At 45.6% G+C, this 13,218-nt stretch overlaps 2 protein-coding genes across 2 annotated transcripts in view; both read left to right on the plus strand.

The window, feature by feature from the left end:
• The first annotated feature begins 127 nt into the window (after positions 1-127).
• hsf5 (heat shock transcription factor family member 5) lies at positions 128-2,072 on the plus strand. Its single transcript, XM_078106177.1, has 2 exons — positions 128-377; positions 1,253-2,072. The coding sequence occupies exons 1-2, from the start codon at positions 362-364 to the stop codon at positions 1,867-1,869; spliced, it is 633 nt and encodes a 210-aa protein (XP_077962303.1). The 5' UTR covers positions 128-361; the 3' UTR covers positions 1,870-2,072.
• A 2,187-nt stretch (positions 2,073-4,259) lies between these two features.
• The window catches only part of rnf43 (ring finger protein 43), a 64,596-nt gene continuing 55,637 nt past the window's right edge, over positions 4,260-13,218 (plus strand). Inside the window, exon 1 of the mRNA XM_078106176.1 lies at positions 4,260-5,799. Within this exon, the coding sequence (XP_077962302.1) occupies positions 5,590-5,799 (210 nt within the window). The 5' untranslated portion in view covers positions 4,260-5,589. The remainder of the gene's footprint in view (positions 5,800-13,218) is intronic.

The raw sequence follows: 13,218 nt of genomic DNA on the forward strand, positions 1-13,218 counted from the left end.
TATATATATATATATATATATATAGCAAAACAAACTGATCATTTAATTTATATTTGGAGAACAAAACTGTCTGATATATATATATATCGTAAAATATCCAATATATTAATTAATTAACAATTAATTTTGATTTCATCATGCTGGGACTACTTCTGTACACATACATAAGGACTCGGAACTTTTCTCAAACTAAAACTAAGATTTGTTCATCTCATTGAGTCATTAGCGGCCCCCTCGAGCCCTCAAACGCCGATAAACTTTTGCAGTTGGTTTCAGAATTCGCGTGTGATGAAAAACGTTGAAACTCCAACAGCTTCGACGGTTGAGGAACTTTCAACGGTTGTGAACTCAGGAGTGAGACATGTTTGGAGATTCAGGTAAAGTCACAGTTTCTATCAACGAGTGTTATTCTCGGCGTGACAGACGCCCCAAACAAAACACATGTTTCGAAATACTTTTATGCGGCTCTACTTTAGCGTGCTTTGCTTAATTTCATTTAAAATGCAGAGCAGGGACGTTAATTGGCGAGGAAGCGTCAACTGATAACTAACTAGCTAACTTAGCTTGAAATGTAAATTATGTTCAGGTCTCGCGTTGAGCATTTGTATTTTGTTATTTCTGCATTGACATAAGTAGCTCCAGAAGTCAATTTGTTTTAAAAACAGGAGACATTAGTTAATGTGGGTTCGTATGCTAATTCTCAACATTAATGTCATAAAAGTTCAATCAACGTTACGTCAATTAACGTTAACTTTATAAACAGCGGTCGTGTGACCTGCAGCTTGAAATGTATCGTTAGCCAATGCACCTTTATTCGAGGTGTTACGGTACGGGGGCTTATACGGTCCAAAAAGCACCGAGACGGACCCATATTTACGCAATCGTTTGTCCAATTTGAAATAACTAGTCAAAAACAACATTATTCTGGACATTGTACAGATGAAATAACATTATAACAACATATGAAGTTACACTACTGTACAGTTTTCAACTGAAAGTCAGCTCAAATAAAATAATGATATTATTTCGCAAAATCAGATTATTATAAGGTTTTATTCTATTCTTTTCACTGGATTCTTGTTCAAGATGAACAACATGTCCATGTCTATTTTAATGATATTTTGCAATACATATAAGACAGCTCAAATAAAATGATGGTATTCATAATTTGTGATATTCAATAATATATTTGCAGCAAATCCATGCGGTTATATTCTATGTTCACTGGGTTCTAACTTTACCCACTCTACAGACCAAAGCATTGATGCTGGGGACAGTTCCCTACCCGAGAGCATCAACCCTAATAACTTCCCTGCCAAACTGTGGCGTTTGGTGAATAACCCAGTAAATGAAGCCATCCGCTGGGACAGAAACGGCCTGGTCATCGTCATCGACCAGCGTCTCTTCGAGGAGCAGATCCTGTCACCTAGCAACAGCAGCAGTAGCAGCAGCAGTGCCCTGGACAACAAAGACACTTTCAAAACGACCAACTTCTCCAGCTTTGTCCGTCAGCTCAATCTGTACGGCTTCAAGAAAGCCGATGACAACATGAGAGACTGTTGCCACGCGGACCAGGTGCAGTTTCACTACTTTTACCACGCAAACTTCAAGCGGAACCACCCTGAACTTGTCGCGAGTCTGCGGAGGCTGACGGTCCTCAACAAGGCCAAGATACAAGCCGGTCTGGAGGTGAAAAACAGGGGCCCGAGCAGATACCTGCGATACAGTGATGAAGGCAGGGATAAAGATGTGAAAAGAGGCATGTGTCACCGCACAACTGTTAGTAGGGAAAAACCCAATGTAATGGTCATACGTTTCACCGTAGTGTTACACAATACGGGGATTTTTTGTTTCAATATGGCTGTCTGACAAGTATCATGCTTTTCTTCTTCCAGAATTTGCGGGTGACTATTCCCTGCTAAGCCACACCCATAAGGAGTCAACTCATCCTTACCCTCCAAACAGAGCTCAGGCCGCGCCGCCTTACTATGGAACCCCAGTCCCACCGCGGTTACCGATGAGGGGTCACGGTGCCGCTCCTTCGTCTAGCGACTTCACTGGAAACAAAGGGATTCCCGTATCTCTGAGCCCAAATTATACTGGAGCCGCCACTAGCTCCAACGCTATGCTCCTTCCGCAGGGTTTACTGGCCTGCTCAAACTGCTGGAATCCAAATTCCCCATACAATGTGCAATATCCGCCTGGCTACTATTGCCCACGTGAGCATGACCATAGCTGACCTGTACGGAGTATGGGTAGAACAGTAATAAGCCACATTGTTTACATCACTTCAATTAAATTGTCTCTCGGTATTTTTTTAAAGCTACATTTTAGTTGTAATATATTAAAATATACTTAAGTAGTATACTTAAATATAAGTAAATGTGTATAATTCTAATTCATCTTTTTTGTCCTTCTGAAAGTTTACGCGTGCTACCATCAAAACCTTGTGGCATCACAGATGGCAAGTAGTGGTCTTCAGAACAGTTCCTCCCCTACCCAATGTCACCACCAGGTAGGGAAAATGTACCAGATTCACCCTGTCATGTAACCAACGACTTACACCAGATCTTTGATTGGTCGAGGCAGACGGAGTTTTATCAACACTGTGTCTTGAAAATGACCTTTTCTTCTGCTGTTCCAGGCGAGATACCGTGGGAATACGTTAAAGAACGAGGAATACCAAGAGGTGAAAAAATGTGACATTAACTTGGACACCATTTTCCAGATTGCAGATGAGGTGATGCAAACTCAGCCCAATAGCAGCCTGATTAGAGTTGTTACACCGGACATGCGAGGCCCCCTGTCAGTGCCGCTCTCCGCCCACAACAACAACCCTGCCAACACCACAAAAGCAAACTATTTCTCTTCTGGAAACATCACTACGTCCAAGATAGACAGCGCTTATCTATTTGCACAGCGGGAGCTATCTGTGAACTCACAACCAGAGGAAATGCTGAAAGATGCCATATTAGAGGTAAGCCAAGACATTGTAGATGAGTGTCGTTCAACTGTTAATTTGCAAATACCTGTACATTATTTGCTGATGTTTCCTCTGTGCTCTGGCAAGGTTACCATCGATGATGTAAAGGACTGAGGTTCAGAGGTGATCAAGTTAACGACACTCAGTCAGCAAGCGCACAGGAACTGCACCTCATTTTTAAGTAAGATATGATTGAACATTTAGGGAGCATGATTAGAATAAAACCATTGGAAGGAAATATATTTAAAATGTAAATACAAGTTTATTCATAATTGGTTATACTTTTTGTTTTCATGTCAATTCTTGATTTATTTGGCAGCCAGTCTGCACGATGAGATCTTAAATTCTCAGTATTACTAGACCATATTCTCCATTTTTATTGTGCAACATTTTATTCCACATTTGTGGATTTTTTGATTGTTTTATTTGTGTGTTTCTTTATTGTTTTTGAATTTGGAAAATCGAATAAGTTTACATAACTCCCATTTCAGTTTGTTTGCCAAAGTAGTAGTAGGTTGATTTAATGGGGAAGAACATATTGAATGAATTGCTTTAAAATAAAAAAAAGATTAGATTTTTTAGTGTATGTTTGCTTTGTTTGTAATAGTAACCTGGTGATTGTAGAATTTCACACCTTTTGTTTGCTGTTTGTTGCTGCATCGGTTCAAAGGATGTATTTTTTTAAAGTGTAACTGACATGTTTTAAAGGCGAGTGTGTAAAAGTGTTAGAATTAAAGTTAAACATATTTCTCATTATTCAGCTGCATGGTGTGTTGTTTACGTGTATTTTCCTAATGTCTTGTTGATGCTGCACTTGTTGTACTGGGGTGCCTGCTTGTTCTGTGCATTGTAACCGCTAGAGGGAGCCGCCGGATCGGTTCTCATGTGCGGGGCTGCCCCGCCCTCCCCGCAATGTGGCCTTCAGGTGCTACTCGGGAGCTATTTTGATATTACCGTAACAATTTTTAGATACTCTTAACATCCATGTGTTGGAAACAAACCCTGGAACAGCTGCAGTATTAGAACACTTTATCATCAGACTAGAAATGTACATCCCATTGCGTGTAAACTCTTGACCCAACCGTACCGCTATTTCATCATAAATACCACATTCTAACCGTATGCACATGTAATAATATTAACATGGCCCTCGCTTTAGTTTTTAAGTAGCTAGGTGTCAAAGATGCAGCCTCTCCCAAACAGATCGTGTCATACACGTGCATCGCTTCAAGAAGAGCCCCAGTCTCCGACAGCACGTGAAGGCAGCAGCGATCAGGTAGAGGGTGTCGGTGGGATCCCAGGGGAGCGACGCGCAGTCCGGGAGGAAGACTTTTAGGACGGTGTCATAACCGCACACGGTGTCTCCTCGCTTTCTAAACTTTAAACGGGCTTCACCGGGAGTTTGGAGTGCTTGTATTTCGTACTTTTTGTAGTGTTTCTGAACGGGATTCGTTGATGGATTTTGACAAACAGTTCATTTTCCCCTCGGGTGTCCTCCGGAGGATCGTCACCCATTTGTCACGGTGCAGCGGAGGCAGTGAGCCGTGTGTTTGAGCGAGAGCGGCTTCTTCCCCGCGGCGAGTTGGATTAAATGAAGACTGCAGGAAAAAAGTCCACGTGTCTGTTAGAGAAGTCGCTTCGGTTTTCAGACCCAGTACAGCGACTAAGTCATAAGTGAAGCAAGACAGCGGGCCATTCGCTTTGGTTAATAATTAGAGAGAACGGCTGAATTTAACAACTTCTTCAACCATTTTTTTTAAGTGAGGTTGTAAAACAATACATATTTACATTGATATTACTCAACGTTTTGCTACGCGTCAACATGCCTCTTAACTTTCCAGCAGCAACCTGCAGCTCAGCCTTTGAAGTTCAAGTCGTCCCTCTCTGTTTTTCCGCGTGTGGATTCGTACAGAAAACATAGCGCCCGCGGGGGGGACGCGCTGTCCTCGGCTTCTCCTCTTCGTGTCTTTGTGTTTGGTCGCGAAGGTGTGCGATTCGTAAGGCAAAGTCAACTTGTGTGCACACTGTCACATTCGTACCAGCTCGCATACGGATAAATAAGGACCTGCCCTTCTTCTGGGAGAGAGAGAGAGAGAGAGAGCGCGCAAGAGAGCGTGCAGCAGCGGAACACGCTACGAACGAGGACATGTGTCCTGTTGTCTGGTGAGGACATGTGTCCTGTTGTCTGGTGAGGACCAGGCTGCTGGAAGCCGTGACACTGGATAAAAGTTATTTTAATAGTTAGCTCGAAAAGGGCAGTTTCTTTTTCTTTTTTGTTCCATGTGGCCGCTGACCGGAGTCTAAGGCACTCGCGCGACGTGCGGAGTTTGAGTATAAACTCTGGTGCTGAATGGACGTTGTGGGACATTCAGGCCCGAGCTATGATGACAGTCCTCCGGCTTTAAAAGTTTGGATTGTATCCGTTTAGCGCTTCGTTGTCGGCGCAGGAGGAAGAAGAAGAAGAAGAAGAAGAAGAAGAAGAAGGAGGAGTGGGACGTGTACACATAAGCGAGGACATAGATATTCTCCTCGGCCGTCTCTCCGCGGTGCTCGCCTGCTTTGAAGTCCACCATGTGCGGCCGGGCACCGCCTCTCCAGCCGAGGCCATGAGCGTCCCGCAGCGGCGCCTGGCCGGGCTCTGGCCGTGGCTGCTGATGGCGGCCCTGCAGGTGGTGCTGGGCCAGCCGGGCCCGGAGTCCGAGCGAGCGGTCATCAAGGTGGAGCTGCTGAACCACGAGTCGGCGGGCAAGACCATCACTCTGGAGGGGGTGTTCGTGGGAAGAAGCGCCGGCTACGCGCACGGGAAACTAATGCAGGTAAGGACGTTACGGGCGCATCGGCACGAGCCGCTTCACCTCCGAACATACAGCCGGGGGTCACGGGGGGGGGGGGGGGGGGGGGCACCTGTTGTGATAGTTGCACACCTGTGTCACATTTTCTACTGGCTCTGCCGCGAGGAAATCAAAGCTCAAAGCTGTCAGGAATGCAATGCCTTGCTCAAAGACACTTAAGCAATGTGGATGAGTGGGTGGATGCGGACCTTGTCACATTGCATCCTTTAGGTCACTCATAAACACCCGCAGAAGTATATTGCTCTGGTTGCCATTTTGTCCTAATGAAGTCTCACATTGATAATGTGGACTAATAATTTAGAGACAACTGAACGTGAATATGTACGGGAAGAAATATTATAAAACTTTGCCAATAGGAGAAAAATAATTAAAGCGTACGTCTTATCACAATGCTTTCGTGACCATTGGAACAACCGTGATGACACGCCGATTTTGTTGAGGTTAGTTTGTGGTTCCATCGATTTTTCTCACCAGGGGTTCGGTTGAGGTTGCCAACCTTTCTCGAGGGCCTTTTCAAGGACGACAGCTATTCCTGGCATCCAATCTTCTAACTCTCCATGTTTAATATTAAAGTGTGGTCGAAGACTATTAAACAACTCATGCAAATCCTGTATAGACTCATGCAAATTTACAATTGAAGCAAAAAAAAGCGTCAATTTATTTAGCTTCTCCTGAGATAGGATTTACTGCAGGATCTTGTCTCTTCTCACTCACTGTGCGTGGGAGGGTTTTGTGAATGGAGGCCCAGATTCATACAGCTTCTCCACAGAGAAAGCCCGGTTTCAAACACTGCGAACAGCCGCCGGTGTTTTTCCCCCTCCAGTTAAAGCTGACGTGTCCGTGGAGGATGTTGACACCATGTTATGGATGCTTATCACAGCGCAGGTGAGATCAAACGCTCATTTAAGCTCCCTTTTATTTTATTTTTGTCTTCCCCGTAAAACATTTTTTTACTATTCCATGTGCTGGAGAGGTAATACAACAAAAGTTATTAACCCCGGTGGATCTGGGCAGAGAGCTTCAGGAAGACACTGTGAAGGAAAGCACGTGGAGGACAGAGACTGTTGAAGTGATATCTGCCTGCAGTGTGAAGAAATGTGCACAGGTGCTGTTTGTAGTTGTTTCCTCCGAGTCGGGCAAGTTATTGTGGTTCCGTCCGAGGTTAAGAAGGGACAGACTCTTTCCAGGCCGTTCCCACAGTGCACAGAGGACGTGTTGTGCTGCAGGATGCTCTTTGTTGCAGCTTAGGCCTGTTCCAACAGGTCCTCTCTGCCCCGCAGGCCGCTTTACGGCCCCGTTCTCCTCTCCCAGCGGACGGGTGCGCTCCACTGATTGATTTCCTGCCTCGAATGTCCTCATTACTTCTTAAATTGCCCCGCTGTCACCCCCGAATCAAAAATATATTTTTTGTAGATTAATATATTTTTTCCTTTTACCTGCAGTGTTATTCATTCATCAATATTGATTTTATACATTCAGTAGCGCCAATAATTGATTTCTTTGCAGTTGATTTCTACTGCAAAAACTGCATTTGGCATTCGAAGTTAAACAGGAATACAGCATTTTCAATAAGCTAAAAGCAGTGTAACTTGTAGCCTTTCTCCCGATACTCTCGTTTTGAATCGACAGAAATGGTGTGATCTCCTTTATAAATCATCAGATCCTGTTGTGACCATGTTTGCTAACACATCTGAGGGCCCCACTGCGAGGGCCTGGGATGAAAGGAATTCCCAATTTTCTCCTGAAAGTCATGAGACTTTGCTTTAGTACACATCACCCTCTGATCTGCTAAACTGCGTTCTCCCTGGAAGAGTGCCCTGTCCTCTGAATGAACACGTTCATTGGAACACTGGCTGGGGTCCTGCCAGCGCTTTTGGACAAAAAAAGTGCTGAGGAATCCCCCCCCCCCCCTTCTCCTTTCCAAAACGCTTGCATTATGACCAGAGGAAAAGTGCAAAGGCTTCTGGGATAACTTTGAACTTGAGAGGACTTTCAACTGTCCTCTGTTGAGAGTTGAAGTTTATCCTCCAATGGGCATTGAGCCACAAAGAACATCATAAGGGCTCCGCCTCTTTTTTTCTTTGCTTAAATCCATCTTGACTCTCTTTTCATCCTTGCGCTGTATTTTTTTAGTCTTTTGTACCTTGAAATGTTGAATTGACCTTTTTGAGAGTTTCCTTAAATACATCCGCTATAGTCAAGGCAGGGCAGGCAATTGACTGAACGCCAGTTAACTCACCACTTCACCACCAGTGCACCACTTCACATTCCTCCGTCTCCATCTCAAAGTGTCCCAAAAGGTACCGAGTGACTCCCCGTTTCAACCCGTCTGATGCCGGTATCTGCGCGTTTCGCCACGGCCCGTTTGGGAGCGAGAGATGGGAGGGCGGAGGCGGCGCCGAGGGAGAAACATCAAAGCGCGTCCAGTTCCGAACGTGAGCCGGACCGATTAAGAAACCGAAGCTGTTTACACTGCACTTCCCATACGGGCCCCCCGCCCCCCGACCCCAACTCCTTTTAGATTTCCTGTCCATGCGTCCTCTCTCCCTGGATGAGATAACAGCCTGTCCGCGACTCCTCGGCTCTTGCATTGCTTTGCTTTTGTACACGTGGCGAAACAAATACATATTTATTTGTTCACCTGAAGCTGACGGGGTCCTTGGCGTCTAAACTCCCTGTGACGTGACCACTGGGAGAAGTATGGAAATCATCAGGACGGGATCAGGAAATGGGCTTGACCTTTGGAAGAGTTTGTATTACAACAGGGATGCAGCGACATATTGTAAACGAAATAAGACGGGTGAAAGGACAGTGCTACATACATTTAGCGTAGCTTTGCCCTCACTCTAATACTTTCCTTCAACAGAACCTCCGCTTGTTTGCTTGCTCATGAATCCATAACTAAAAAAACACCCATCTGGCCACCCAATAATTGTTGCTTTTTTTTTAGCAGTAGTAGAAAAGGCCTTGGGTCACATTCCCCATATGAGACCACGTCCTCGTCCCTATCTGCCCCTCGGCGACACTGGCAGTTATATAAAGGTACCAATGAAATCGCCATAAGGTGACAATTTCCCCCCGCTTCGCCGCCGCGCCTGTTGTGACCAGCCGCTGTTTGTGTTTTTTGTTTTTTTTAAAGGGATGCTACTCGAGTGCAAACATTAAAGCCAGCAAATCGGATAAGAAACACGTTGAGCCCCGTTGATACGGAGGCCTTTATGTGGCCTCATCATTCTTTGCCTTTCCACGTGGCCACCGGTCCAGCCTGCTAGTTCTTTTCCTATTCTATCCTCCCTCCACTGGTCTCACCTCCCGAGAAGGGTGCGGGAGGGGGGTATGGCGCAGCGGCGAGTGCTGTCCCGCCGAGCCCTCGCCCACAGTAAGAGGTGGCTGCTGAGATGTTTCTCGGGGCAATGGGCAGAAAAAAGGGGAGAGGCAGGTAGGAGAAGGGGGCAATATGGCAAATCTCTTAATCCCACCGGCCCCCTTCTTTTTAAGTCATTAGGCCAGTTCTGGAATTCATGGACGGAGTGCGACACATTCTTTTCTCTATGTCTTTGCTCTCCTCTCGCAAAAAGAGGAGAGAGTCACGGCTGCAATGTTTTTTTTTTTTTGGTTGCACATCTATGTAGAGCACACACACATGCTCCGTGCAGACACAATGCAGTATGGTAAAGGAATTACTACTTGACTTCGACTTGTGAGCAGGCCCACAGACGGGGCGAGTTGGAGAGTGAAAGGGGAACAAACATTACAAAACCTTCCGTTAAAGGGAGAACCTGTCCTCTTACACCTCTATGTGTATGTGTGTGTGCGTCTGCTTTCATATGCTCCAATTTTATTGATCTCAGACAAAGTGGTGGAAAAACTTAAACTGGTACACACACACTCAACAACAGCACTTAACCAAAATGGTAATGACACAGGCTTTTTCTCGCCCTTCTTTTGGAGTACTTTTATTGTGTGTCCCTCTGAGAAACCAACGGGCCAGCTGAGGAGTAGCAAAGGAACGCGGCTCTTTTAAGTTGTGCCATCGTCTATAGCCACGCATCCATTACAATCTAGGGCAGTGAGTCACCACTGACTTATATAAAAGAGCACTCGCACACACACACACACACACATACAAGCGCAGGCGTTGGTTTTCCTTTGATGGCTTCGTACCTCACACAGGGCCAGGCGGGGCCAGGGTGTGTTCAGGGTCAGCGGAATTCAATTATGTCGGGTTAAACGCTTGAGAATACCTCTGTATTTTTGTGTTCCCACTAAGATTGGTATCTGTTGCAACCTTTGTGGATATGTTCCGTCAGGGCAGGTCAAGTAAAGCACCTGTTCTCCAATCCACCGGTTGAAACCAAGTCACTGGGCGTGTGGAGGCCAAACTACCCCTCCACCCCCCAGGGATCAAGGCAATATTTGTAGAGATTTGCAGGGAACCATGTTGCAACAGATCCCAAATGCCCCACATGGGAGTACGATAGTTACGCAGGGGGAGGTTGACTGTATTCTCCTCGAGGTGAAGGAAGACGGGTGAATATTTTCAAACAAACAATCTATAAAAACACTCATCAAGATAAAGGGGAACAATTCATTAGATTTTCTTAGAGGATTTGTAACATAATTCGTAACGAAGGAAATCCGATCAGATAAAATAGCCCATCTTACACCTGCTACACATCCTCTTGTCGCCCTGGTTATTGTGGGCGTACTGGCACGCCCACGTTGGAGCACCGCCGTCCGTGCACCAGTTGAAACGAAATGTGGTGTCGAATGGAATCCCCAACTGCTGCTACTCAGTCGAGGTGTAATTTGAGCCTTGTCGTTTTATCGTCAGACGAGTAAAGTCCTGTTAATTTCAGCCAAATGACTTCATACATATTGATTCTTATCACGGAGCCCTGCCCGCGGTGGGCAGGGGCGGCCCCCCGGCTCCCGCTGACATCAAAGGGCTCGGAAGCTTCTCTGGAGTTTCTCATTTCTCAGTCCTCTTCCTCCCACGGTGCGGCTTAGAATTCCTCCTCCTCACCTCCTCTCCTTCAACCAGTCCTCTCTTGTTTCTCGACAGCTCTTCAGCACGCTGGTAATTAATTGCATGCGCTTTCAGTTTCAAGGGCGAAAAAAATGGCTACATGCACTCGAAAGGCAGGAAGCGCCTAGTTTGCTGAGGGCTTGGAGGAAAAGAGTCATCACCATACCACAGATAAATGCTCTCTGACAACCCCCCCAACAACCCCCCCTCCGGCTCCCCTTGGATCCTCCAGTCACTCTCTCAGGCATTCTTTGTGTTTTTGTGTGTTTGCCACTTCAACAACACCCCGGCAACACAATTCCAGACACAGTTGTTTTGGGTCCAGTGATAGAAGCCAAGAGTTATTTATATTATATAAGTATGTTCCAGACAGAAACATGTTGTTTAGTATTGAAAAGCTTAGTCTTATCAGTGGGAGCACATTTTCTACTGTTCTGCTTGAACGCTTGGCCCAACGATCCGCGAGAGAAGCTTTCACCTGTGTGACGGTCTGGTTCTTTATGTGTGTGTGTGTGTGTGTGTGTGTGTGTGTGTGAGCATGAGTGAGCCTTTGGGAGTGTGTCCACAAAGTGTGTGTGTGTGTGTGTGTGTGTGTGTGTGAGCATGAGTGAGCCTTTGGGAGTGTGTCCACAAAGTGTGTGTGTGTGTGTGCACAGGAGGCGGAGCTCCCTTGCTGAGATCATTTACCAAACTCTATTAGGCGGGATCAAAGTGACTTAGATCTTTCAGTGCTGCATGACTACAAAAGCCATATTGTTACCCCAGATCCAGGGAGATAGCGCCGCTGACAAAAAACGCTTTATGCCGCAGAAGTCACATGGTCACTTCCAAACAACAAACGGCGTGTCCCATTTATGAGCTTTTTTCTTTCTTTTTTTTGCTCTCTACTCTCTCTAAGAGATTTAGCGTTAGTTACAATATTGAGTTTGAGAGTTTGATTTATTGAAATAGAAAGGCTGAAGGTAAAAGTGGCCTTCCACTGTGGCCTTGCAGCACTGTAACACTGTGTAGCCAGGTAGCTGTGGCTTACTCTGAAACAATGACCACTTGCACCTGATTTACAGATTGAGATTTTATTTGATGTGTCACAACCCCTGTGGTTACTGGCGATTAACAGCCAGTGCACTTTGACACTACACATCCCAGAATCCTTTTGGCGGAAGACACTTTAATTAGAAACGCCAACGGGAGTTCCCGGAATTCGATAGGAAGAGCGGGCAGCGTCATACCTTGCTGACGAATATGTGGCGCTTCCTTTGACGGCTTCACAATCAAAGTCACTCTGTGTTTCGCCTGTTTGAATATGTGATTTTAAGTACTTTTTGTATCATCTGCTGTGTTGGATACTAAACAGGATGGCTTCGATTCAATATCATCATTTCCTGTGAGTCCCTTGTGCGTAAATTGTAAACGGCGCAAAAATGGTTACAACTTTAGGGGGGGGGGGGGGGGGGGGGTAGTATTACCGGTCGGGGGAACAAATCAGCCAACCGGGGGGGTTGTCGTTTTCGGTTGTGCGGCCTCTGTCCGCTGGCACGAGCGGCACGTGCACCTGCATTTCTTGGGGGGGGCACAGGGTCATTTCAGGGGGACGGGGCGTTGCGAGCTCGCCACCCTCCTGGATATAATGGTAGGGGGAACTCTGAATGACATAAGAAGAAACATCTCATCTCATGAAAGGATTAGCTAGTAAGTAAGTACTTCATCTGCAAATGTGTGTCTGTGTCCCTTGCTAATTGTTCAGCTTGCACACTTGAAAATAAACAGTCAACCAGATAACGTGTGTTCAAACATAAAGCAAGGAGATTTAAAAACAGTTTAAAACATTAATTAAAACAGATTGATTTTTTTTTTAAAAGACAATGTTAAAAAAATGAATGAAAATAGAATAAAATGATAAGTGTAGTATTCCAGTATTCCAAAAAGCAGAAATGGTCAATTAAAGGCAGCAGCAAACAGAAAAGTCTGTAATCTGGATTTAAAGGAGCCGAGGGACTCAGCAGACCTGCAGCTTTCTGGGACTGAGTTCCCGAAATATGGAGCAGAAAAACTCAACGCTGCTCCTCCATGTTTAGTTTTGACTCTGGGACAGAAAGTAGACCCGTCCCCGACGACCTAGCGGTTTGTGGCGGTTCATAACGGATCAGCCAGATCAGAAATGTACTTTGGCCCTGAACCATTCAGTGCTTTATAAACCAACAGTGGGATTCTGGAAGTCAATTCTCCTGTTTGACAGGAAGCCAGTGTAAAGACCTGGGAACAGGAGTGATGTGATCCACTCCTCCTGGTACTAGTGAGGACTCGAACGGCAGTGGTCTGTTGCTTCCTGATTGACATTTTATCAGGGCTGTCAG

The sequence above is a fragment of the Gasterosteus aculeatus genome, chromosome 7 (assembly GCF_964276395.1).
Source record: "Gasterosteus aculeatus chromosome 7, fGasAcu3.hap1.1, whole genome shotgun sequence".
Lineage (NCBI taxonomy): Eukaryota > Metazoa > Chordata > Actinopteri > Perciformes > Gasterosteidae > Gasterosteus > Gasterosteus aculeatus.